Source organism: Strongylocentrotus purpuratus, unplaced genomic scaffold (genome assembly GCF_000002235.5).
Source record: "Strongylocentrotus purpuratus isolate Spur 01 unplaced genomic scaffold, Spur_5.0 spur5_scaffold_16, whole genome shotgun sequence".
Lineage (NCBI taxonomy): Eukaryota > Metazoa > Echinodermata > Echinoidea > Camarodonta > Strongylocentrotidae > Strongylocentrotus > Strongylocentrotus purpuratus.
The window spans coordinates 22768063-22791923 of NW_022145601.1; the positions used below are offsets into that span (position 1 = coordinate 22768063).

The 23861-nt window shown below is 38.0% G+C and overlaps 2 protein-coding genes across 4 annotated transcripts in view; one reads left to right on the forward strand and one right to left on the reverse strand.

Annotated features, from left to right (window-relative positions):
* The first annotated feature begins 319 nt into the window (after positions 1-319).
* On the forward strand, positions 320-8976 carry LOC115924580 (urease accessory protein UreG-like). 2 transcript variants are annotated; one of them, XM_030987062.1, is made up of 7 exons: positions 320-486; positions 3264-3403; positions 3812-3936; positions 6042-6138; positions 7354-7432; positions 7604-7672; positions 8690-8976. In XM_030987062.1, the coding sequence occupies exons 1-7, from the start codon at positions 441-443 to the stop codon at positions 8917-8919; spliced, it is 786 nt and encodes a 261-aa protein (XP_030842922.1). In that variant the 5' UTR covers positions 320-440; the 3' UTR covers positions 8920-8976. The 2 variants fall into 2 exon arrangements, with proteins under 2 accessions (XP_030842922.1, XP_030842921.1); XM_030987061.1 differs by lacking the exon at positions 7604-7672 and having other exon boundaries at positions 7354-7501; positions 8690-8975.
* A 4420-nt stretch (positions 8977-13396) lies between these two features.
* Positions 13397-23861, reverse strand: part of LOC583823 (arachidonate 5-lipoxygenase) — a 42220-nt gene continuing 31755 nt past the window's right edge. For both annotated transcript variants that reach the window (XM_030987060.1, XM_783716.5), the window contains 7 exons: positions 23388-23483; positions 22336-22550; positions 21200-21459; positions 19663-19763; positions 18902-19075; positions 15587-15750; positions 13397-14526 (listed from right to left, as the gene is read on the reverse strand). In XM_030987060.1, coding sequence (XP_030842920.1) covers positions 14412-14526; positions 15587-15750; positions 18902-19075; positions 19663-19763; positions 21200-21459; positions 22336-22550; positions 23388-23483 — 1125 coding nt within the window. In that variant the 3' untranslated portion in view covers positions 13397-14411. The remainder of the gene's footprint in view (positions 14527-15586; positions 15751-18901; positions 19076-19662; positions 19764-21199; positions 21460-22335; positions 22551-23387; positions 23484-23861) is intronic.

Consider the following 23861-nt stretch of genomic DNA (forward strand, 5'->3'; position numbering starts at 1 on the left):
GATCTTAAAGTTGGACGTTAAAATTATGGAGAGCCATTTGTAGCCTTAAAATAAAATATATTCAAAAGCAAACATTCAAGTATTTTAGACTTTTCATAAATTCAACTTCAAGAACATGAAAATCTCCTTGATAATAGAAAGTATGGATGATGTAACAATAGCTGGTATTTTATTGACAGGGTACACGAAATTACTCAGACGTCTGACACGATTATGGTACACGTAGCGAATGCCGAGTCTGCCACAGGCCCTAATTTGACACTTTTATTAAAAAATCATTGCGCCTTGAGAGAAGTCTGGCCCAGCTACCTACCTACTTACCTACCTGCCTACTGCTGATCTACTAGGGTCTAGATCTACTCTTCTCTTAATAGACTAATTAAATGGTAGCGGTTTGAGATTGAAGAGAAATATAAGTCTTGGGGGTATTGGAAAGCAGTATGTCAGAAGGAGGGACTAGCAGCAGTAACGTGCCATTCGTAAAAGGTGAGCAAAATCAAAGCTGTCGTCTGTCGATGTAACTGTAGTGTAGGCCTACCTGCCTACCGGCAAGACTGTGAGTGTGACGCCGCGTCTCCAGCGGCCTCCGTCTGCTAGTCGAAGGGTATTGTCTTGGGGTTCCAGTCCACGTCCAGGCCCGTTGCATACAATGTGTGTGATGAGTGATGCAACCATGGTAGTTAATATTAATAATGATAGCAAAGTTACCAGCAATGATTAGTAGGCTTAAACTAAGGTATAGATCTAGACCAGTTTCTGTTTGTGTCAATTTTTTCATCTTTTTTGGAGTTCTTTTTCTAAAAGTAAAAACAAAGACATTAGACCCCTATAGACTCTAATACTTTCTCACATGTTTCACTGCACAGGAAAACCGCTGGGCGCTAGTTCAGAAACTTGTGTATCCAGACTTTGACCCTTAACTCCAGCTTGGAGATAACCTAATAAAACATACGGTCTACTGAAAATCAACTAAATCTTTGATGCGGGCGCTCACGCGTCACGTGTGTAAGTTAGCGACTGTAATCTAAGCAATTCATCATTACGGTCGCTAACTTAACACACACGCCCGCCCGCACCGCACCATCAGTATGGTGTGCAATTTTATTGTGCAGCAGTTTGCTCTTTGCTGTGAATCCTGTGAGAAAGTGTATAGGGTAGAGTACCCAGTATTCGGTCACTTAAGGGGAAATCACTAATATTTTGAATTCTTACCTCTTTTATTGGGCAATCTACCCATCAAAAGAAAAGAAATTTATTCCTCTAACAGGATTTTATAGTCACTGAAAATATAGAATAACGATAAGCAAAAGACTTCCGAAAGAAGACGGAGCATTTTTCTGCCCAGAATTCGGTCGCGCCGACTAGAATTCGGTCACGCGATTTGTGCGTGGTATCTCCGTTGCAAAGGAGCGTAGCGTATTTGCGCACTATTTCACACAATTGCGCGATAAAGCACTGAATGTCAATGCGTTGACCGAATACTGGCTGAGCGATACCGCATGGCAAGGGTATCGTATAAATACCTCTTGCACATCGGCAAGTGCGTCATTTGCAAATTCGCTGCGATGGAGCGAACACGGAAGTGATTCTCTTCACACACATACTAAATTCATTGTGACAGCACACGTAGTTGTTTCGCAATAGACTCCTACATATGGCTATGCATGTTAGCGCATGTGCTAAGAGAACGCGGAAGTGCGGAAAGTTGTGCGACACTGACCAATTTCGAGCTAAGTTGGAGATCTTTCCGGGGCCCTAAATCTGATTTAATTTTGAGAGTTAAGAAAAGTTGTTCAGCTGCCTGATTTGTGCAAGTTTCGTGGCTCATAAATATTTTTTTAAATTGTTACAGCTGTTGAAACGGCTGTCTGACCGAATACTGGGAATTGACCGAATACTGGGCGCGCTACCCTATTATAAGTCTTTATTTTTAGGAAAAATACTCCAAAAACGATAAAGAAATTGATATGAAACAGGTAAGAAACATAACAACTTTTAAATCATGACCATTATTTGAACACATTTGAACACGCCGGAGTTACGGGTCAAAAATGGATAAGAAAGTACACTAGCGCCGATCTTATTACCAACCGTGTGAAAGAATATATGTTTTAACTAATATGTGATTATACAAATTTTGCCGGGAAACCGCCTACTAATTGATATATTTGGTAAATTGTTATATCAATCCGGCCTCCAGGGATAGATATCGCATACCGGTAGTCCTATATACACTGCAAATCTTTTTGTGTACAGTGCTTGTAACTTTACCAAGACTGGGCCTAATTTCTTATCATGTTGATGATAATTCCAGAACCTTGCAGGATCGACACACCAATACTTACGTATAGATGATCAACCTTTTCTGATCGATTCCACAACGTTTCTTTCACAATGCAATCGCATGACCAGAACTGATCTACATGTATACCTTTTAAGGCAATAAAGGCTAGGCCATAGCTGTGATTATGTAAAATATGATACATTAGTTACAGTCAGACCGCTGCACGCCTATGCTTGCTAGTGAGCATATCATGCGTGTGCTATCGTTCATCTCAAAACAGCTTGAGGAATAATATCCACAAACGAGAAGTAACAATATCGTGAGAGAATATTGCAAGGGATGACGTAGACTCCATTTTCTTGTGCATGCGCACTTATTGAGCAGCCATGAAATGTTAATATATACAGCAACACGCAATGAAGTTTAATTTTTTAAATTGTTTCTTATTTTTTTGTAATAAATTTTGTTTCCATGAACCTGACCCATTTGAAAAAAGAAAAAAAAAACATTTTGATGTTGATATGGGTTGTTTATATGGGTTCAGCAATGTCTGAAATTACCAAATCAGTTGTCTTATTTGATGTTCCTCAACAGAATATTAGTGTAATTCTGCTTCCAAAATTCACATGAAAATCTTGTTTCGCTGGAAATCGGGTAAAACAGGCAGGAAATGGTCTTAAACGGTCGTGAAATGGTCCTCATCGGTGACATTGTATAAATTTTGTTACACAAATTTGTATGGGTGGGCGCATACTATTCTTCAACAGGTAATTTCTTGAAATGAGCACTACATTTTCCAAATTCAAACGTATCACTGTCCATGGTCAATCTTTGTAATCGATAAATACTGATATAATTACATGAAATTGGGTTAAAATGTTGAAATAATGCCATTATTTGTGCCTAGAAAACAGATGCCATGAATCAGCAGTACATGTATTTTAGCTGATGACTGTATTTTTTCATTAAACTGGTACAGGAGGCAATGTATCAGGGCAGACTGCAGGATCACACACTCATGATCATGGCAATGAACATGGTCATACCCACGAGCATATGGACAATGCAGGCTTCTTCATAAACAGAGAGTTACCACTCAGAAGATCAGATTGGAAACAGGTTAGACCAGCGGGACCCGTTTCACAAAGCTTTTTCAATGACAAATGACAAAAATCAGTGACAAATCTGCTGATAACCAATCAGAAGCAAGGATTTCAGTAGCTTATAACAAAAACTGTCATTTGTCACTGATGACAAGTTTTGTCAAACACCCCCCCCCCCCCCCCCCAGGAGGGTATCTATAAGAGGGGAGGGGGAGGGAAAGGCAAAGCAAGGAAATAGGGTACACATTATTTATCAATTTTTTTTTTTTTTTATAGTTCTAATTCATTTATTCATTTAATCTTGCATTCTTTCATTCAATCATTTGTTATTCACCTCTCATTCTGGCCCTATATAGCTAGGAAGAAGCGAGATGAGTATGGTATCTTTAAAACTGATTTTTATTTTTTATCTTGATTTTCATAGAGAGCATTCACCGTAGGCATTGGTGGCCCTGTTGGTTCTGGAAAGACGGCCCTCGTTTTGGCCCTGTGTAGGCATCTGAGGGACAAGTACGGTGTCTGCGTCGTTACCAATGACATCTTCACTAAGTAAGTGCTTTTAAAGTAAGAGATAATCATTTTGGTCAAAATAGTGTAATATAATGCCTTTTCACAGGTGTAAAAAATACATTTCTGTTTGCAGGAGCTCTTTTAGGATTTGGTGTTTGATAGTCAGGTGGCTTAGCGTCAAATTTATCGATTATCGTTACTTGCCGGTTAAAAGCACCATTTTTGGTACAGGGCTTCCTTTGGAATTACTTAACGATATTAGGCTAGGAGCCCCCGGCAACAAATTAATTTAAGGGTGTGATGGGCGGGGGCGTCTTTTTGGGGCCCCAAATTTTATATCATTGATTTGTTGTTGTACAAATGCCATTTTTGGTACAGGGTTTCCCTAGGACCTACTGATCGATATTAGGGTGGGAGCCCCCAGCACAAAAATCATATAAGGGTGTGGGGCGGGGGCGTGGCCTCGTAGCCCCCAAATAATTTAGAAGGTAATATAACATTTATTTGTTGTTCTTACAATGGCCACTTTTGGTACAGGGCTTCCTTAGGACCTACTGAACGATTTCAGGGTAGGGGCCCCCGGAGAGAATATTATATAAGAGTGTGGGACAGGGGCGTCGCCTCATTGTCCACAAATAATGTGTCAGGTAATATAACATTGATTTGTTGTTGTACAAATGCCATGGGCCCCCAATCACCCGTATATGGATATGTATGCCGGGGGCTCCTACCTTACCATCATTCAGCAGGTCCGAATGAAGCCCTGTACCAAAAAATGGCGTTTGTACAACAACAAATCAATGTTTTATTACATTACAAATTATGTGTGGACTACGAGGCGACGCACCTGTCCCACACCCTTATATGATATTCTTGCCAGGGGCTCCTACCATGATATCGTTCAGTAGGTCCTAAGGAAGCCCTGTACCAAAAAATGACATTTGTACAACAACAAATAAATGTTATATTACCTTCTAAATTATTTGGGGGCTACGAAGCGACGCCCCGCCCTACACCCTAATATGATATTCTTGCTGGGGGCTCCTACCCTAAAATCATTCAGTAGGTCCTAAGTAAACCCTGTACCAAAAATGGCATATGTACAACAACATATAAATGTTATATTACCTTCTAAATTATTTGGGGGCTACGAGGCTACACCCCTGCCCCACGCCGTTATATGATATTTTTGTCGGGGGCTCCTACCCTCATATCGTTCAGTATGTCCTAAGGATGCCCTTTACCAAAAATGGCATTTGTACAATAACAAATCGATGTTATATAATTATTTGGGGGCTCCAAAAGACGCCCCGCCCCCACACCATTAAATTGAAATTTTTGCCGGGGGCTCCTAGCCTAATAGCCTAATACATGGTAGGGGTGGAGGACATCGCCAATCGTATCCTGGCTTCATACCAGACTACCTGTACCAAAAATGGTGCTTTTATCCGGCAAGTAACGATAATTTCACTTAGCCACCTGACTAGGAGCACGACTTTCTCAAATTGATTTTGAAGTATTTTATTATTTTTTAAAAGAGCTCTTTTCAAATTTATCAAAGTTCTTTTGGAGCTCTCGAGAGCTACATCGCTCTTTGCTTCCGTCTATTGTTTTTCTGACTGCTCTCTACAGAATTCAGAAAATTTTAAGGACTTTTTCTAGAGGTGTGTGGTGTAAAAGGGATAGGGTTCCAATCTCTGCTACTGCACTTGTGTCCTTTAGCAAGACATGCTAATCTAGACACCCTCTCATGGCAGTATATATCTGTATATTATTATAATATGTCCATTTATAAAGTGCCAGCTACTATATGAATATACTCAACTGCACTTGATACAAAGTATCACATTAAAACCCTGGCTGGAACTGAGCTACCATCGAAGACGCTAAAGCAATCAAGCAATTTCTTCCAATTGGGTACCTATTTACTGGGTGGAGAGTGACAAATGTAGATAAATGTCTAAGGAATACTCAGTAAGTTGTTTTTTTAATTGGTTTTTAGATGTATTATGCTGCTGTATATATTATATTTGAGAAATACTCAGCAGATGTAATGTTGTGTTTTCTTTGATTTGTTAATGTATTATGGTGATATATTATTTTGAGTAATACTAACAATATGTTGTTTTTTATTTGGTTTGTAGAGAAGACTGGGAGTTCCTGGTGCGGAATGAGGCTTTACCTGAGGAAAGAATGAGGGCAGTAGAGACAGGAGGCTGCCCCCATGCTGCTATACGAGAGGTAAGTTTTAGATTTAAAGGCATCGTTTAACAATGTTAAATCTGAGATGCACTGCCCTCCGTGTTATCAGTGTCTGTGATATGGTGTAACATTGAAGCCCTAAAAAAATTGCGCTTCAAAATAATCAAAAAGTGCCTCAAAAAAGTAAAAATCTTTGAGTGACTGGTTTTACCATACTCGTTTCCCCAATAGACTGTAGTGTTATGAAAAACCCTTAGGAAAACGCAAATTTGGTTTCGATTTTCAATCATAAATATCTTGATAATCAGACAGGTGATTGGCTTGTCAAAGTCATGGGGTTCCTGACTGACCTAAAGGTTTATAATTATCATTGCAGCATGAGCTAAATCTAGGACTTTGTTTCAGAATCTGAGACAAAGTTACAGAATCCCTTTAAAGACGGTTACATTGACTTTTGTGCAAAACTGAGCTATTTTTGTCCCATACGCTCCCAAGCACATCTAAGATTTTATTACTGTATATTTGATAACTGTATCAAGCAAGAAGGGAGTGTCATACAAATAAGCTTTAAGCCCTCCTAGTGCTCGAATTAGACAAACTATCAAGTAAATTGATATTTCTATGTTAATTCATGCCCACAATTTTATAAATAAACGTCCACAATTTTATAAATAAACGTCCACTATACAGTTATTTGCAAAAGTTTTAGAACAACCATACAAATGCAAAATGCTTTAGTGTAAAGAAGAAAGAAATCCTAAACCAGTGAATCATAACAACTTATTCTTTGCTCAAACATCATGAGATGGGGCTTACTCTATGAATTGTTTTTTTTTTTCTGGGTGTTTTAAAGGGGATGTAGCATGACGAGACTACGTGTCTTTCCGGTGGCCTGACTCGGGGCCAGTCGGGTATAATACGACTACGGACGACGCAACCGCAGTATTCACGTGCATGCAACAAACGCGAAACCGCATGAGGAGAACTTGGGTCTGTTTCGAGAAAGCTAGCTCACGTTGACCGTTAATTCAAGTCCATTCGTAAATGTGCAATTGTCCAAAAGAAGTCGTAGATGGCGTTAACCTGTATTTGCCATGCTACCCCCTTTAACATTTAATTGTTTTGATGTTTTATCCAGTACTTTGCAGGGGGGTGGGTGGTTTGATGTCTCCTAAGGTTTAACAAGCTGTTTTGTATTATCTGTTGTTGTTGTTGTGTTATAATAGATCTGTTCTTTTACTTCACTTTATAAAGGACTACTCCATCAATATGGAAACCATCAAAGAGTTAACCGTCAAGTTTCAGCCCCAGATCGTGATCGTAGAGTCGGGAGGTGACAACTTGGCTGCAAACTTTAGCAGAGAACTAGCTGATTACATCATATACGTGATTGACGTTGCAGGTATATTGCTGTATTATAAGTTGTGTGGGCGTGCAAGGGTATGTGGGTGTTTGTGTGTGTATGCATGTAACTGGCTTAAATAGAGACATGTACAGTCAGGAGGGGACAAATTGGCTGCAAACTTCAGCAGAGAGCTAGCCGATTACATCATATATGTGATTGACGTTGCAGGTATATTGCTGTATTATAAGTTGTGTGGAGTGGGTATGTTTATGTGAGAGGGTGTGTAGGCATTTGAAGGTGTTTTATTTTTTTATTTATTTTTATTCGGCAATTCACAAAAAAATATAACAATGTAAATATAGGTAAACAAACATTAAGAGAATGTCAATTATAAATGCACAATCTTCCTACAGGTCCTCTGAGTGCATCAGTTGGCTGTCGGGGAAGAGGAAAGCAAACTAAATCACTGTAACCGTAATGGTCCCTCTTCCCGACCAACTGATGCACCCAGAAGACCTGCAAAATATAGCATGAAGGTATTTAAAATGTATAACATTTCATAAACAAACCAGCTAACAAAAACAAAGCACAAGGAGGAAATCAAATTAATATGTATGATGACACAAGGTCATGACACGATACTGAACATTAACATGAGGAATTAAGTTTGCCTTAAAAACTATTTCATAAAATGTCTAGTAGGTAAACTGAAACCATGAAGTATAAAACTGAGAAAAGAACAGAATGTGAGAGCATGTAGTAGCGCACTTACAAGAATGTCTAAAATCATATAGATTGACCGGTATATAAAAGTTACAAAAACATGGTAAAGGAAGTGAATAAATACATAGGTGTGTGTTAAATGGAAAACCAAAAGTTGAGAGAAAAAAAGGGGGGGGGGGGGGGGGGGGGGGAAACAACACAAAAAAATTCAGTCAAGAGCTACCTGCGTCATGTATGGGATTGATGTTGCAGGCTTGTTTTGAAAGTCTTGATTGTAAACTGGTATAAAAGACATTTATAATAAGAAATACATGAATATTCAAAAACAAAATTGCCCTTTCATAACACTATGAGAACATGGGTTTCATAGTAGCCTCGACTACAGTAAGTCCCCGAAGAATAGGTAATTGTGAGAAAAATAGAAATTCATGATACACATCTTTTTTTGGTGAGAATAGTTCCCCATCACCCCAAAACCCTCTTCACTAATCACTTTTACTTGCTTGTTTCCATGCCAACCAGGTGGAGATAAAGTACCGCGGAAGGGCGGTCCTGGGATCACCCAAAGTGACCTTCTCGTCATCAACAAGACGGATCTGGCTGAAGCGGTTGGTGCAGATCTTGGGGTGATGAGGAGAGATGCAGACTTGATGAGGCAGAAAGGGCCGACCATCTTCTCCCAGGCTAAACACATGGTAGGGGTGGAGGACATCGCCAATCGTATCCTGGCTTCATACCAGACTACCTGCTGACCATTTAAAGCCCCACTGCACTACTTGTAGCTAATCAGTGACCATTGGTCCCCCATGATCCTCTTTTTCTTATGTTAATCGAAAGCTGAGTTGATGAGACCACTGACCACGCTGTTTGGTCTAATCCCTCCTGGCCAAAGTAGTACAGCTGGAGGGTGTTTCACAAAGATCCTAAGTTGGACTTAAAAATTATGGAGAGCCATTTGTAGCCTTAAATAAAATATATTCAAAAGCAAAATTTCAAGTATTTTAGAATTTTAGAAAATGTGAATGATTTGAATACACATTTTATGCCTTTTAACATTTACAAAAAAAATCATAGGTGCTAACGGCTTTCCATAATTGTTAAGTCCAACTTAGAGATAAGTTCAACTTAGGATCTTTGTGAAACACTCCCTTAATAATAATGATGATATGTCTTGTTTACACAGGGGTAGCCTCATCAGCAATTAATACTTTTCTCCCCGAGGGCTGTAATCGTATCATTACTCTGGCTTTAGCAAGGTAACCATGATGAGGTGCTCAGAAAAATCAAGGAATACATTCCTACCAGGCACCCGTAAACTACACCAGGGTTCAGAGTAGCGACCAGTGATGTGAAAGGACTCATAGCTAAAATGGCAAGCAAATAGGGGGGGGGGGTCTAGACTTATTTTCTTCTCATACTGGACTCTGTCTTGTCCTCCACCTTATTTTTCCAGGAAAGAAAAAGAAGAAAATCCAAAGTGATAGTTGGATCTGCCAGACTTCTATGAAATACCAACCCTAATAATTCTGATCGTTTATTTTTCTAACATATATCATTTTGAAATATGATTATTATACACATTGCAAAGTCAGTATGATGGCATACATGACGAGCATCCCATACTGGCTGCGTTCTGAATGACCTGCTGACATCTTAAGAACTCAAGGTACTGTTACTTTCACATTTCTACAGCAGGCCTGTAGCCTAGGGGAATAGTTGCCCTCTCCAAAGCACAAGAAAAATAAAGAAACTTCTGAAGTCCCATTTTTATTTTTTGTTAGAGAAAAAAAGCTTCTACTGACTCACCTTGTATTTTGATGCCTCCTTTACGAAGTAGCCTGAGGCATTATGTTTTTGGGTTTTATGTCTGTACGTCCGTACGTCCCGTTCTTGTGTTCGCGTTATCTCAGGAACTGATCGATGGATCTTGCCAAACTTCAGTTATGTATATATCTTGCAGAGCCAATGAACTGAGTAGATTTCAAGGTCATGAGGTCTTAGGTCATGGGGCTCATTATGTATGCAAAAATAGCTTGTGGACGCATTCTCATTAGAACTGACAAAATAAATATCTGTATTCATGGCGCACTATGTGATAAAATTTGAAAACATTAGGCAGCTTGCTTTCTAATAATTATATCAATTTTTTAATAAAGTGAACTATATACAGTGTACATCATTTATATAATATTGCTTGAACTTTCAGGAAAAGCGCTTGCATTGTGTCCTCCTATTTGTTTGCCATAATGTGTTAGGTAATATCGTCTAAAGTCACCAAAGAAAAATAGAGATGGGCTTTATATGCATTTGAAATATCACTGTTGTCTAATTCTAGGTTTAAGAACAAAATACCTCCCTAACGTTGTTTGTTTTTGTGTCGTTCTTTTGGCTTGCCCACCGGAGATGGAGGTGAGACGAAGGGATCCAAATGGCATATGTCTGTCTGTTAAAAATGTTAAAGTTTATAATGTGTCAACCATTAATCTTAGTCTGACCAAATGTTGGTGAGAGATGCACTTGGGGGACCTACACGTTATGTGTTGAGGGTCACATATCAGGTCAAAGATAATTTGAGGTCATATGTCATAATGACAAATAATAATAACTTTAATAGTATTTGACTGGTACAAATATATGGTAACGGATGGTAAAGCATCAGCACATTCAGCAATGTTTTTTATAACACTACAGTCTATTAGGGAAAATGAGTAGGGTAAAACCAGTCACTCAAAGATTTTTAAGTTTTTGAGGCACTTCTTGATCATTTTGAAGCGCAATTTGTTTAGGGCTTCATTATTACACCCACTGATAACATGAAGGGCCATGCATCTCGAATTTAACATCGTTAAACGATGCTTTTACATAAGTAGTTGTTATTGTAGGCTTGTTATCTGCTTTCAGAGAAAAAGTATAAATAATATCTCAAAAAACAGGACAGATTTAAATCATTACTTTTTGTAATTTAGATTGTTACTCTGTACTTCAAAAGTAAATTGAAATATGTGTTGCCCACTGGAAGATTTTTATGGTTGCGTATATTTTAGAGATTTTCCATTGAATGGTACTGTATTCCATGTGAAGAAATATATTTTTATTGTGAAGTGACATTTTGCAGTAAGGATATATAGTCTTTTTAAATGGCGGAAGCCAAATATTGCTCTCAGCAGGGCGACTCAAATCCAGCAGCATTAATCAAGTTTTTCCAATTGTATGTTGCACCCATGTGCTCCTTTATTATGACTATATCAATATATACATGTGATTATAAAAATTTGTACATGTATTATAAAGGAATACTTTTGTAACCAATAAAAAAATCATGCTTCTATATAAAGTAAAAGACAGTTATCTTAGAACATCTCAATATGTGCTCCAGTTCTGGTAGGTTAAAGGGTTTATACAGCAATAAGGCCTAACAAAAAAATGATGTTGTATTGCCTTTTAGGTGCCAAAACATGGGTTGGTCGGTCTGAATTTTATATTTTTTTCTCCCTATTTGGGCTGATATTTCTCAGTTTTGAATGCTTTGGTACATATTTTTTTAATCATTAAACATTTTTTTTTTTTAAATGTTAAGAAAAAAAAAGAAGAAAAAAAGCCGACCGTAGATTTCAAGATTTTTGGGTCGGTCGCAAAGGGCAATACAAAATCTTTTTTTTTTTACGCCTAATAGCAATAATATTACAATGTAGTGGGTTCTCGTATAGCGCTAATGTCTGTCAGACTTGACACTCCTGGCACCCTACAATTTGATTTTAGACAAAAATCAATAATAATGATCAAGTTTTGGCGAAAAAGTGATTTGTTGTTGATGGGGGTAAATTGGACCATTTTTTTTTAGAATCACAGCTTATTTAACATTCAATAGGCCAGTCAAATCTCCTTTGCTGATAATATGGTTGGAAAAGTTTCCCCTAGCCAAAAGTGACTATGCTAGTCAACTTGGGCCAAAAAGTGGTCAAAATTACCAAAACATTGTGAAAAGGGTCAACTATATTTTTTTTAAAACAGCGCAAAACTTTTCAATTTGTCCCATTATGCATTATTTGAAATCAATTAAATACTTGTGTCGCTAGATGGGGCTGTGAACTGCAAATCCTCCATATTCAAAACAGTAAAAGAAACTAACAATCGGTTCACATTTAAATTCAGCATCATTAAAGAAGTCACTGAAACAAATAACTTTTGTTATTTGTTTTCTTGACCAATTATTGGGACATTTTATACAACAACAATATAAACATGTATGCATAATATGCATGATATGGAACTATGTGCATGAGAAGTGCATAAAATAATACTATGCATGATCAACATATTACACCAGTTTTGTGAATGAAAGTACACAAATTAAAAACCATACCGGTATACATTGTACAGCTATATTAATTTGTAGCAAAAGGATACTAAACTGAGCTATAACCTGTATTCAAATAATCCAATGAGATCAGACAGACACCCATCTAAAATATAATACTAAGAATCCTAGACTACTGTTACTATCAATCCTGCACATCCCTAACAGAAAGTTAAAACATACAATGAACATTTTACATGTCGAATCGGAGGGAGAAAATATCTGAAATGATCCAAACTCAACAAGAAGGATATAATATGCATACAAAACCATTCCAGATACAATAAGTATTACATGATTAACATAAATTCCCTGTGGAAACAAAAATTCTTAGCATACTAGGTATAAAAACTTGACCATGACACAGAATATAGAACGAGTACCCACATGCAAGTACATGTAGAATCAAGGATCACAAAGTTTGTTAAATGACTATGTCCCATTTGCAGGCCCCAAAAATGAAAAGGTTAAATTCCAACGGCATTTGAAAGATAATACTAATTTAGAACTTCCCAAGAAAAGGTGGGGCTTGGAAATGTCTTCAAGTGGGAAAATAACGACTATTAGTTATCAATTCGACTTAGAAGCTATAGAGCCAATAAGTAATAGTCCTGATTTTAAGACCAGTACCGAATGATCATACGTTTTATGCTGTGCCAAGATTCAATCAGTTTGATTTTGGCCATCACAAGAAGTTGGTTTATTGATGTAGACAAATGCTCATGTATCCTTTACAGCTCATTTTATGTATGTTATTACCAAAGGAGGGAAAAAAAGCCAGTCAGTCACTCAATAGTGTCTAACAGTGAAGTCTAGCAAGTAAACAGGGTTCCTTGCATAATTTGAATATTAGGACACTGCTAAAGTTTAAATTTCACAGATATACATGACATATTCATAATTCCTGCAAAGTTCTACAGAATTTGAGGTTGGCTGCAAAAGGGACATAGTACCTTTAATTCAAAGTTTTGACTTGAAAAACAAACTGTTCAAAAGTTCAAATTTTCTTATCATATATGCAAAATTCGCAGTTTATCTAACAATTATGCAAGCAGAAAATTGCAAACTTAGGTTTCACAAAGTCTCTTTTCTTTGTATCTTCAAAAGATTAATCCATTACCGTTTAAACTTTGAAAAGTATTGTAAAACAAAAAAGTTAGTCATTTTTTAAAACACCCAAGAAAATGAAACATGTTGTACTTGAATTATGTATGGATGCTACAATGTTATTTAAATTGATTGTAAACATATATAATTGTTTGATTTGTTCAAACGCATTTATTTATCAATAAATTCATTTGACCAAAAGAAAAAAAACGAACACAAATTGAGGAGAAGGGCGAAGAAATACATAGTCATTAGGCGAGAGAAAGGAGTGAAAAAGATGAGAGTAAGAGCACTATAAACAACGTACTCGTTACGATTAACCCAGAGAGTTCAAGAGCTACTAGAACAAGATGGCCAGAAGAAATGGTGTTCTCGATACATATCCCCATGCTCATTCGGTCAAACAGGGTCAAGGGACGTGCTGCGGTCAAGGTCACAGGTGAAGAAAGGAGTCGTGTGATATTTTGTCAGTGTCTGGAGGAGGATGCGCCCAGGAGGGGGTCCTAGCTTTGCTCAAGTCTGTAGGGGCAATCTGGGCCCTGTATCATCAACGGTTGCGATTAATTGCAACTATTTGTGAGTGATCAATCGCACCTTTGTACATAAGAGATAGGAGAAGTGATAGGTCACGATGTTGGAGGTGGGTGACTTTACTGTTTACAAGAGTGTCAGGAGCTACAATCCTCTCGTCGAATGACTACCATGGTCATAATGAACTTTATCCTATATTAGTCAAAGTCAATTGCCATTTAATGCATTTTCTCTCTTGACGTTTAGGAGTTAGATTGTGATAGAGTTAGGCACTTCGCGTGGATGTAGCCAAAGATACTTCTCTTCTCTTGTCTCATTCCGTTTGTCGATTATGTCTCCAACGCGTTTGAGTTCAGCTCGGAATCTAGGGGAAGACAGAGAGAGAGAGAGAGAGAGAGGGGTGGATAAGAATATAATGATAAAAGGATATATAGTTTTACTCTACTGATTTTATTGGGGAAGTCCACCCCGATGATATTTAAGAGCAGAAAAATGAAAGTTGTAATCAATGACACACAAATTGGCAACTCTGCTCTGTACTGAAAATTGATGAAATGATTCCTTCTTTCTTAATTATTTATCATAACCAAAGTACTATCATGGTGGACTTAATTCCCCTTGATAATACCGCTATGCCGGCTTTCGATGAGCAGTCATAATTAAGGTGCTAAATTATATTAGGAATTCCTTCCTTCAGTGTACCCTTTTACTTCACCTGGGTGGAGAATGTCAAGCACTGTACACAGATAGATTATATGGGACTACACGAACATGACGTGGCATAAAAATCTGTCCCGATTGTTATGATGTTTCATGCCGTATTTAAAATATTAAGGCATTTGAAGAGCCATGCTTTTTTTTCTAATGTTTTTCCACACTTGCATAATACAATATGATAACGCTCAAAAATTACTTTTCACCTCTTCCCAGAATTCAACGTTTTCTTTAAGTATGATATCAACCAAAAGTTTTATTTTGTGTGGAGTTTGGAAAGTATAACATTTCTATGTTCAAGTATAAATCGAGGTAGCATTAGAGCAGTAGGCCTAAGCTTGTAGCAACAGGTTCTGTACATTGGTCTCTATAAACTGTTTAACAAATGCAAAGCACTACATCTTACAGTAGACGAAAAGGCAGTAACTAAATCGCAGAAAGCTCCGAAACATTTCTTTAAGGCCTTTTGAAAGGCAGGACCATCGATTTACTGCACCTTATCTATCTGTATTACTATTATAATCGTTATTATTAAAATTATGATTATTATGATTATCATCATTCATTATCATTATTATTATTATTATTATCATCACCATCATAATCATCATTATCATCAATGATCATTATTATCATCATCATCGTTGGTATCATCACCATCATCCTCATGATCACGATCATTGTCATTAATACAGAAAACTGAAACTTACTTCTTCAAGGCCCTATGATAGGCAGAACCATGCATGTACTGCACCTCAAAGTCTCCCAGAGGCTTGCTGCCTCGGGTGCTGAGGATCTTCGTGAATACCATGATGCCTAAGGTCTGATCCTTGTTGGGTAGCTTCTTGACGATGTCTGCTTCCGTGAGAGGAGTCTTGAGAAATAAAGAATATCAGTGTTTAAAAGTGGTGGTGTAACAATAAGAGCAATTACAACAGCTACTATAACAATGATAATAGTATTGATGATAACAGTAGAAACAATTACAATCATAATTTGATATTGTTTGATAATGATAATAATAAAATAACAATAATTATTAAAATAATAATGATAATAATAATTAATAAAACTAAAACAAATATAAATTATGAAAGTATTATTGATAAGAAGAATAAGAATAACAGTAAGAATAATAATAATAATAATAATCATAATAAAATTAATGATAATGGAGACCGAAGTGGTCAATGCTGCATGGTATCATTCTGATTTGATAGGCATGATTGTCCATCCGCTGGTACCAGTGAATTTGACCCCACATGCATGCAGGGAGCCTCTTTCATGTACCGGCGCTCAGCATTTGCAGAGAGAGCCGTTGTTTCTTGCCCGAATTATATTTTAAAAACTTTTCCGTTGTATTTTCAAGCGAGCAAAAAGAAGAAGAAGAAGAAAAAAAAGGGGAGGGGGAGGACCACTACGTAAAAGTAAAAAGGTAATTTCCTGATCAATTCATATAATAAATGAAATACAATGGAGAAATCCGCTGGTACCAGTGAATTTGACCCCACATGCAGGGAGCCTCTTTCATGTACCGGCGCTCAGCATTTGCAGAGAGAGCCGTTGTTTCTTGCCCGAATTATATTTTTAAAACTTCCCTGTTGTATTTTCATGCGAGCAAAAAGAAGAAGAAGAAGAAGAAAAAAAAGGGGGGGGGGGACCTCTACGTAACAGTAAAAAGGTAATTTCCTGATCAATTCATATAATAAATGAAATACAATGGAGAAATCCAAGGATAGAATCCAAGGATGAAATCCAAAAATTGCAACTAGACCAGCTTGCTGTTTGGATAATTATGAGCTAGGTGACGGCCGCGAGTGCCCAAATAAATGGGGAAATTCTTAGAGGACATACTGCAGACCCTCAACTCAGTGGCGTAATGAGCAAAAACGTTTGGGGGGGGGGGGGCTGACAAAAAGAAAAATCCGCAGCACCCCACTCTAACATCAATAGGCATCAATGGCGGATCCAGGAATTTCTTACCTGGATGGGGCACAAAATGGCATGGGGTTAAATATGTAAAACGATGAAGCGACATAACGAGGGGGTGGGTCTGGGAGGGGGTTCTGGCCCCCTCCCAAGGTAAAAAGCATTTGCAATTTTAGAACCAAATTAGACGCATGTTCAGGCACTTCCTGGAGTAATATGACGTACAATTGCTTTCTCCTACCCCTTCCAAGAGTAGGGATCTTTTGCAATTTGAGAACCACATTTGGCGCATCAATGTCCACCGGCACTTCCTGGAAAAAAAGGAGGCCTTCTGATTGGTTAGAAGTTAGAGAAAAGTGATCTGTCACGGCTTGAGACGTTGTATATGCTTTGATGCCGCACAATGCACAAAGACGGTGGTCCGGTACTTCATCAGTAGTACTTGCAAAAAAATTCTCGAGTGTATAAACTGTGTCGTTATCAGGGGCGTCGCTAGATCTTTGTCAGTGGGGGAGTGGGGAAGGTATAGAGGCCACCGATTACCGACAAAACGAGCAACCAATTACCGACAAATATATTAATGCCAATGCTCAAATGTCTACAAATTTAACCCTATAAACCCGAGGCCAGGAACTAAGTTATTTTTCAGTCTTCCCCCTCCCGCGCGAAGCGCGGCAGCTTTGATGTTACAATAAATTATTACTCTTAATCCTTGTCTGAATTGGCATCCCGCGCAAAGCGCGGAAGCTTTCACGTTTCATTAAACTATTACTCTTAATCCTTATCTGAATTCATTTTCAACCACGGAAGCTTTGACGTTTCAATAAATTATTACTCTTAATCCTTGTCTGAATTGGCATCCCGCGCGAAGCGCGGAAGCTTTCACGTTTCATTAAATTATTAGAGAAAGAAGACGATTCGTTGTATCGTGTTCATGACTGAATTCAGTTTCCCCCTCCCGCGCGAAGCTTTCACGTTTTATTAAATTATTAGAGAAAGAAGACGATTCGTTGTATCGTGTTCTTGTCTGAATTCAGCTTCCGCTCTCCCGCACAAAGCGCGGAAGCTTTGACACTTCATTAGATTATTAAAGAAAGAAGACGATTCATTGTACCGGTTCCGACTCTTAATCCTTGCTGGATTCATTTTCGTCCATCTTGCGCAAAGCGCGGAAACTCTGACGTTTCATTAAACTATTACTCTTAATCCTTGTCTGAATTCATATTCGCCCATCCCGCGCGAAGCGCGGAAGTCTGACAATTCATTAAATTATTAAAGAAAGAAGACGATTCGTTGTACCGTTCTCGACTCTTAATTCTAGTCTGAATTCAGTCCCCCCCCCCCCCCGAAGCGCGGAAGCTTTGCCGTTTTGTTAAATTATTAGAGAAAGAATACGATTCGTTGTACCGTTCACTAATCTTAATCTTGTCTGAATTCATTTTCCCCCCTGGGCCCCTTAACGGTGCATGTGCAGTGTTACATGATGTTAGTATGGAACGCCCGGCAGTGCTTGTCACAGTTGCTTCTAGATGGGATTTTTTTTACTAGTGTTACTGTTAGTGGCCACGGCCCCTTAGTGACTATAAAATACATATGCTCTTCCTGGCCATTTGGGAATGTGTCAGTTTGCAACAGAAATGGAGAAACACGCATTTTGTTGAAAATTATGTGATATCACGAACATTTATACATCACTTGTATATGGAATTAAAAATAAGTCATGGTTCAATTTTATTTGGGGGGGGGGGCTGGCGCCTCCCCCCCCCCCCTCACCAGTACGCCAGTGCCTCAACTCCCCCTTTCTCCATATCCTCCCATCTTTGTCTTCTTGCATTAACTTTCACTCCGATTTACATAATTAAGTTTTAGAGTTGCGAATTGATGTGGTATAAATTTGAAGAGATTTTCATCTGTCAATCAGGGCTTTTGTTCTATAATAACAAAATAAAGTCGCGTTTAATAGCCATAAATTAGCTGCATTTATTATTTTAATGAAATGTGTTTCCGTAGGTGAAATCTTGAAAAACATTTCTATCTTGGGAGATAAATTTCCCAATGGACTTGATCTGCGCACTCGATCGTCTCCCATCTCTTACCTTATCTTGCGGTGGTGCTCCATTCATCCAGATGGGGTAGGCTGGGGGAAAACCATAGCTATTATACTGGCCGAAGTTCGATGCAGCATGCCCAGCGCTGCAGATAAAGATGAAATCCGTAACAACGGTGGTGATCTCTTCAGCGGTTTTAAAATGGCCATCATTAGGAAGTCCCTAGGAGAGAGAGAGAGAGAGAGAAGTGGGTATCAGCGAATTTATTGATCAATCAATGGACAATTAAGATAAATATAAACGTTTGTACTGGTACATAAAACACTAGGCATAATTCATGTGACTATTTTTTGTTTTTGTCTTTGTATCTGTCAAATACAGGTCTAAAAAATATTTTGAAGAAACTCCAAACGGCATTCGCATGTTTCAAAGCTGCATGACTAGCAGTACTAGACCCTAACATATTGTATCAACACGATAGCAACTAGCCTACTTTCGGAAAATCTACCCAAGTCAATTTCAATAGCCTTATATTGTATGTCACCTATCGAAATGACTATGGAAATGTTAACGTTGCTACCGACTTCCGCTTTAAAAATCAATGATTCCAAGGTCTCAGTATTACACCGAACCTTAATTTGTCTCCTTCGTTTTGGCTGCTTATAAAGTGAAAGCCAATTTTCTTTCCCCATCTTTATTGTATGAGCCGCTGCTCCAAGCGGGGCGGCTACACAGAGAAATACCACGCGGCAATATTTATCCTCAAAAGAGTGGCTTTTCAACCCTGCCACTTAAGGAGTATGGAGTACCTTCATGCGACCTATGACCTCTCCCTCAAATTTGGGCTTGGTGCCCATGAACCGGATCCATTCCTGCAATTCATGGTCGGCAGCTATCTTTCTGGGGTGATCTGGAAGTAAAATAACACGCATGAGAAATTAATGATGCAGCATTACGGTCTTATTTTATCTGCTATATATTTATTGTTAGTACACATAATCTTAATAATACATACATTATTTTTCATTATTATGCCGATGTAAAATTGTATATGGTACTTGAACATTTTATCTCCTGCTGCGATTCATAACAAAATGATGTGTATACACTATCTTTGGTTGATTAATAAATACACCATGGTTGAATCGGTATCAATATACGTCTTCCTGGGCGCCCTTCTCTTGTTATTCGAAACATTCAAATGCCTAGAAATCTTTCAGGAACATGATAAAAAGCTTGTTTCAGAGTTAGACTTACTAATGCTATATTATGTTGTTAAATTCTGGAGAAAGATTTGTGTATTTTGTTTTGTATAGCGCCTTGAGTAAGTTATTTGAAAAGTGCGCTTTATAAGTATTTATTATAATCAATTATTATATTATTTCTCAAGTAATGTCAGATTTATAACAAAAACTTTGTCGATAGGTACTAATGTCTGTAAAGAAAGCACAAAACAGAGATCAAATGAAGGACCTTTCGAATGAGTGCTAAATAAAGTTCAACACTCAAGAGAATTCGTGGGATGGAGCGAGTTTACTATCCTGAGGCGACTAAATATTTCAGAGGTTTCGTTGTCTAGTAGATATGTCACTGGACTGTGAATCACATGATAAACGGTTCGGATCTCAACCGCGGCACTAACGCTTTTTTGGCAATATATTACATTGTCTCTCCCCACCCAGCCCCGGGTATCTGTGGTGATTGTCGTAAGCCAATTTGACTGTTTTTGCCATAAATGTCCTTTTGAGAAGGAGTGAAATCATCGACTTTCAGATAAATTACTGTTATAGTTGAGGTTGAAATCTTTTGATCTTTGAGGACTGTCCTATAAGGGAAAGGGTGGCTGAACGATTCAAACGAGCCGATGAAACCGTTGAGGGAGGCTCACTGGCCGCTGATTTATTATAAATTATTGAAGTCTGACTGAGAATAACGATTTCCAATGCCTTTTATTTATAAAAGAGATGGAATATGCATTAGGGAACGATTTAACGTCAGAGTTGGAGTGATTGTTATCAATGAGGCCTGACCAAGCTGCAAATTTGCGATTGATATCGACTCTTTATAAGATGGGGCCAAGATCTGTAGAAAGTGAAACAGTCATTCAAAGGGTGCGTTAGATCGTTCCTGGTGGCAAGTGAAGTTCCTCTTATCTGAATTAAGAGAGTACGATCGCAATTTCTTTTGAAAAAATCAACCAAAGGCAATTTATTTCAATGACTTTTTTTTAAAAAATCTGTGAACATTACAATGGCATAATCCGTTCCCGATTTCTATTGGACGTAGAAGATTGAAATCGCCATTGACTTGATTTCTCAGAAGTCTTTGCGATTGTGGTTACTGTACCGTAATGAAGGTCCACAACTTCCTTGACGTAGTCGTATATTGCTTCTCGCAGGATCAAGGCGTCATCACGGTAAGGGTAGTTCGGTAGCACCTCAGGGTCAGAGACGCCCCTTACAAGAAGGTCAGTCGGAAGGGAGCCCTCTATGTCCAATCGCCATGTGGAGAAGGAGCGTTTGATGATATATGCCATACCGACGGAGCCAATGGTCATATTTATGTCGGTAAATTCGCCCGGTGAAAGCAAAGGAGTCATACCTTTGCTATAAAATGAATGTTTTTGAATATGGTATATGGTAAAAGCATGCCTTGGGGAATTCATAATGTAAACTTTAAAAAAAATAAATATATTAAATAGAACGGTCCTAATTCATACCTCATCAATAAGATAAATCGAATAACAAGAAATCGAGAAAAAAATTATCGACCAAACTATGCTTTATAAATCAGGAGCCGATTCAGCAATAAATTTGCAAATCATTTACAAGTGATATAGATCAAACTAAGAATCATTTTACTTATAATCATGATAACCCGAACATTGGCAGTTGCCCTTTTCTTGCACCTATGTCGAGCTGGACAAGTAAAACACATTGTCAAAGGATTTAAGCACCAAGCAAGGATCTAATCCGGTTCCTCTCGTATGAGAGTCAAGAGCCTGAATTGCCAAATGTGAAGATGTAGCGGTCTAGTGGATACGTCCCAAGGAACGGGATTGGATTCCCTGCTTACGATCCCAATGTGGTAAGATTTATTCATGGCCTGCACAATGCGCTGTAATATATACAGTTACCGAGGGTAATTATATCCAAAGTCCGTAGGAAGCGCAAAGGGGCGTTATACCATTATGATATTATGCGCTTTACTGACGATCGCAAAGACTTCATGATTTTTACAGATGATAGGGTATTGGAACTGAACTCAAGAAGTTGATTTCCTGAAAGTATGCGTAGTCTTTTGAAATACACATATACATACGAATCGCTTTAATCATTATTATTATTATTAGTAGTAGTAATATCATCATGATCATTAATAGTAGCATGCTTATATTGTGGTTAATATCGGTGTTATTATTATCATCATCATTAACATCCTTTACAATACACTGCAATGTTCAACATATAAGAGAACCTTACTTGTTGATGGCGATGAGGTACAAGAAGTGAGGAGCAAGAAGACGGAAGATGGGATGAGATGGAGACAGGGAACGATTCGCTGCTATGACGATGATTTCACCAATGAGATGCGTGAATCCAAGATGGGAAGCCGACTCATGGACGGCAGCATCGGCCAAGTTGAAGTAACACTTGACCAAGAGCCACGTGTACTCGGGATCAGTCGGGTAGAACACCTGCAATAAAGCAGAATTCAATGAATGTACAAAGGCCTCGATCTGTCCTCACTTTCTAAATAAGGGGGGTGGGGGACGCATTAAAGAGAAATCCACAATGATGTTTCTTGATTTTAATAAGAGCGGGAAAATGAGATAATCAAATTAGACTGTTCGAGTAATATCCGATTTTGAAAAATAGGAGAGTTCTGAATTTATGAAGTTGTCATCAGTGGAAGAAAAATTGACAACGATTTGACGTATCTTGTGAGCCCCTCTCCAATGTGCTCTGTACAGAAAGTTTCATGAACTTTCATTTTCTTTGTTGATGACGGAATAGACTTGTGTCATACAGGGGTTATAAAAAAAAACATGTGCAATAATCATATTCAGGATGAATATATGACTGAAAATTGTCTTAAGGGAAAAAAATGTAATTAGTTCAAGGCAAATTGGATTGGGAGCTCGCAACATACGTCACCGAGTTCCTGTTTGATTGATCGCATATTCAAAAATTCATAATTTTCTTATTTTGACCGGTTTTACGCAAACATTCAATGAACTGTTTCTCTCATTTTCTGCTTTTATTACAACCATCATTGTGGACTCCCTTATAATGCGCCCCCTTTCCCTTCTTTAACAAATATCAGGGTGGACTTCCTCTTTCGTGCATTTTCACCAAGGTGCGTCAGAGACCACAGTATAAATCGATGACACAGTCCTCCGTCATTCAGTACCATCATCATCCTCACTATCTTCCATCACATCAACATCATCACTGTCATCATCATCGTCATTATTATCTTCACCATCATCACCACTGCTATCGTCATCATCATCATCATCTTCAATATTTACCGGATTGTTTGGAGCTGGGTCTTGATTCAACTGAATAGCGACCGGCATCAAATATTTGTCATTGTTGACGAAGAAAAGCGCAATCGGTGCAACGATCTGAGGGAAGCAAGTAAGGTTTGAAACATCATAGAAGACTTAATTTCTCTCCCTCTTAGTCTCAAGAAATAAGTATTGCTTCGAATAACCAAATCCCATTTGATATGAGATAAGAATTGTTGAATTAAATTTATAAAACATTTAGTACTCGTACCATACGTGGTAGTATATGTGTTTCTCGCCTAAGTTGCTTTCAATTCTACGGCGTAGGCTTTTTTGACGTGTTTTTTCCTGGATTTATTTTTTAATGAATTCGAAACTGTATTGCAGATTTTAATGAATGTATTTTATATATTCTCAAAGGGTTTTGTAAATTCAAAAATACGCATATTTAGTCATTTGCTGCTAATGTTTATTTTTTTATTAATTTGATTGCAG

What these genes read in the sequence shown, in the direction of transcription:
- LOC115924580 (XM_030987062.1), top strand. Translation starts at nt 441, where the DNA reads ATGTCAGAAGGAGGGACTAGCAGCAGTAACGTGCCATTCGTAAAAG. An exon ending in GAAGATCAGATTGGAAACAG is followed by an intron (nt 3,404 to 3,811) that starts GTTAGACCAGCG and finishes TGATTTTCATAG; the next exon opens with AGAGCATTCACCGTAGGCAT. An exon ending in ATATGTGATTGACGTTGCAG is followed by an intron (nt 7,673 to 8,689) that starts GTATATTGCTGT and finishes CATGCCAACCAG; the next exon opens with GTGGAGATAAAGTACCGCGG.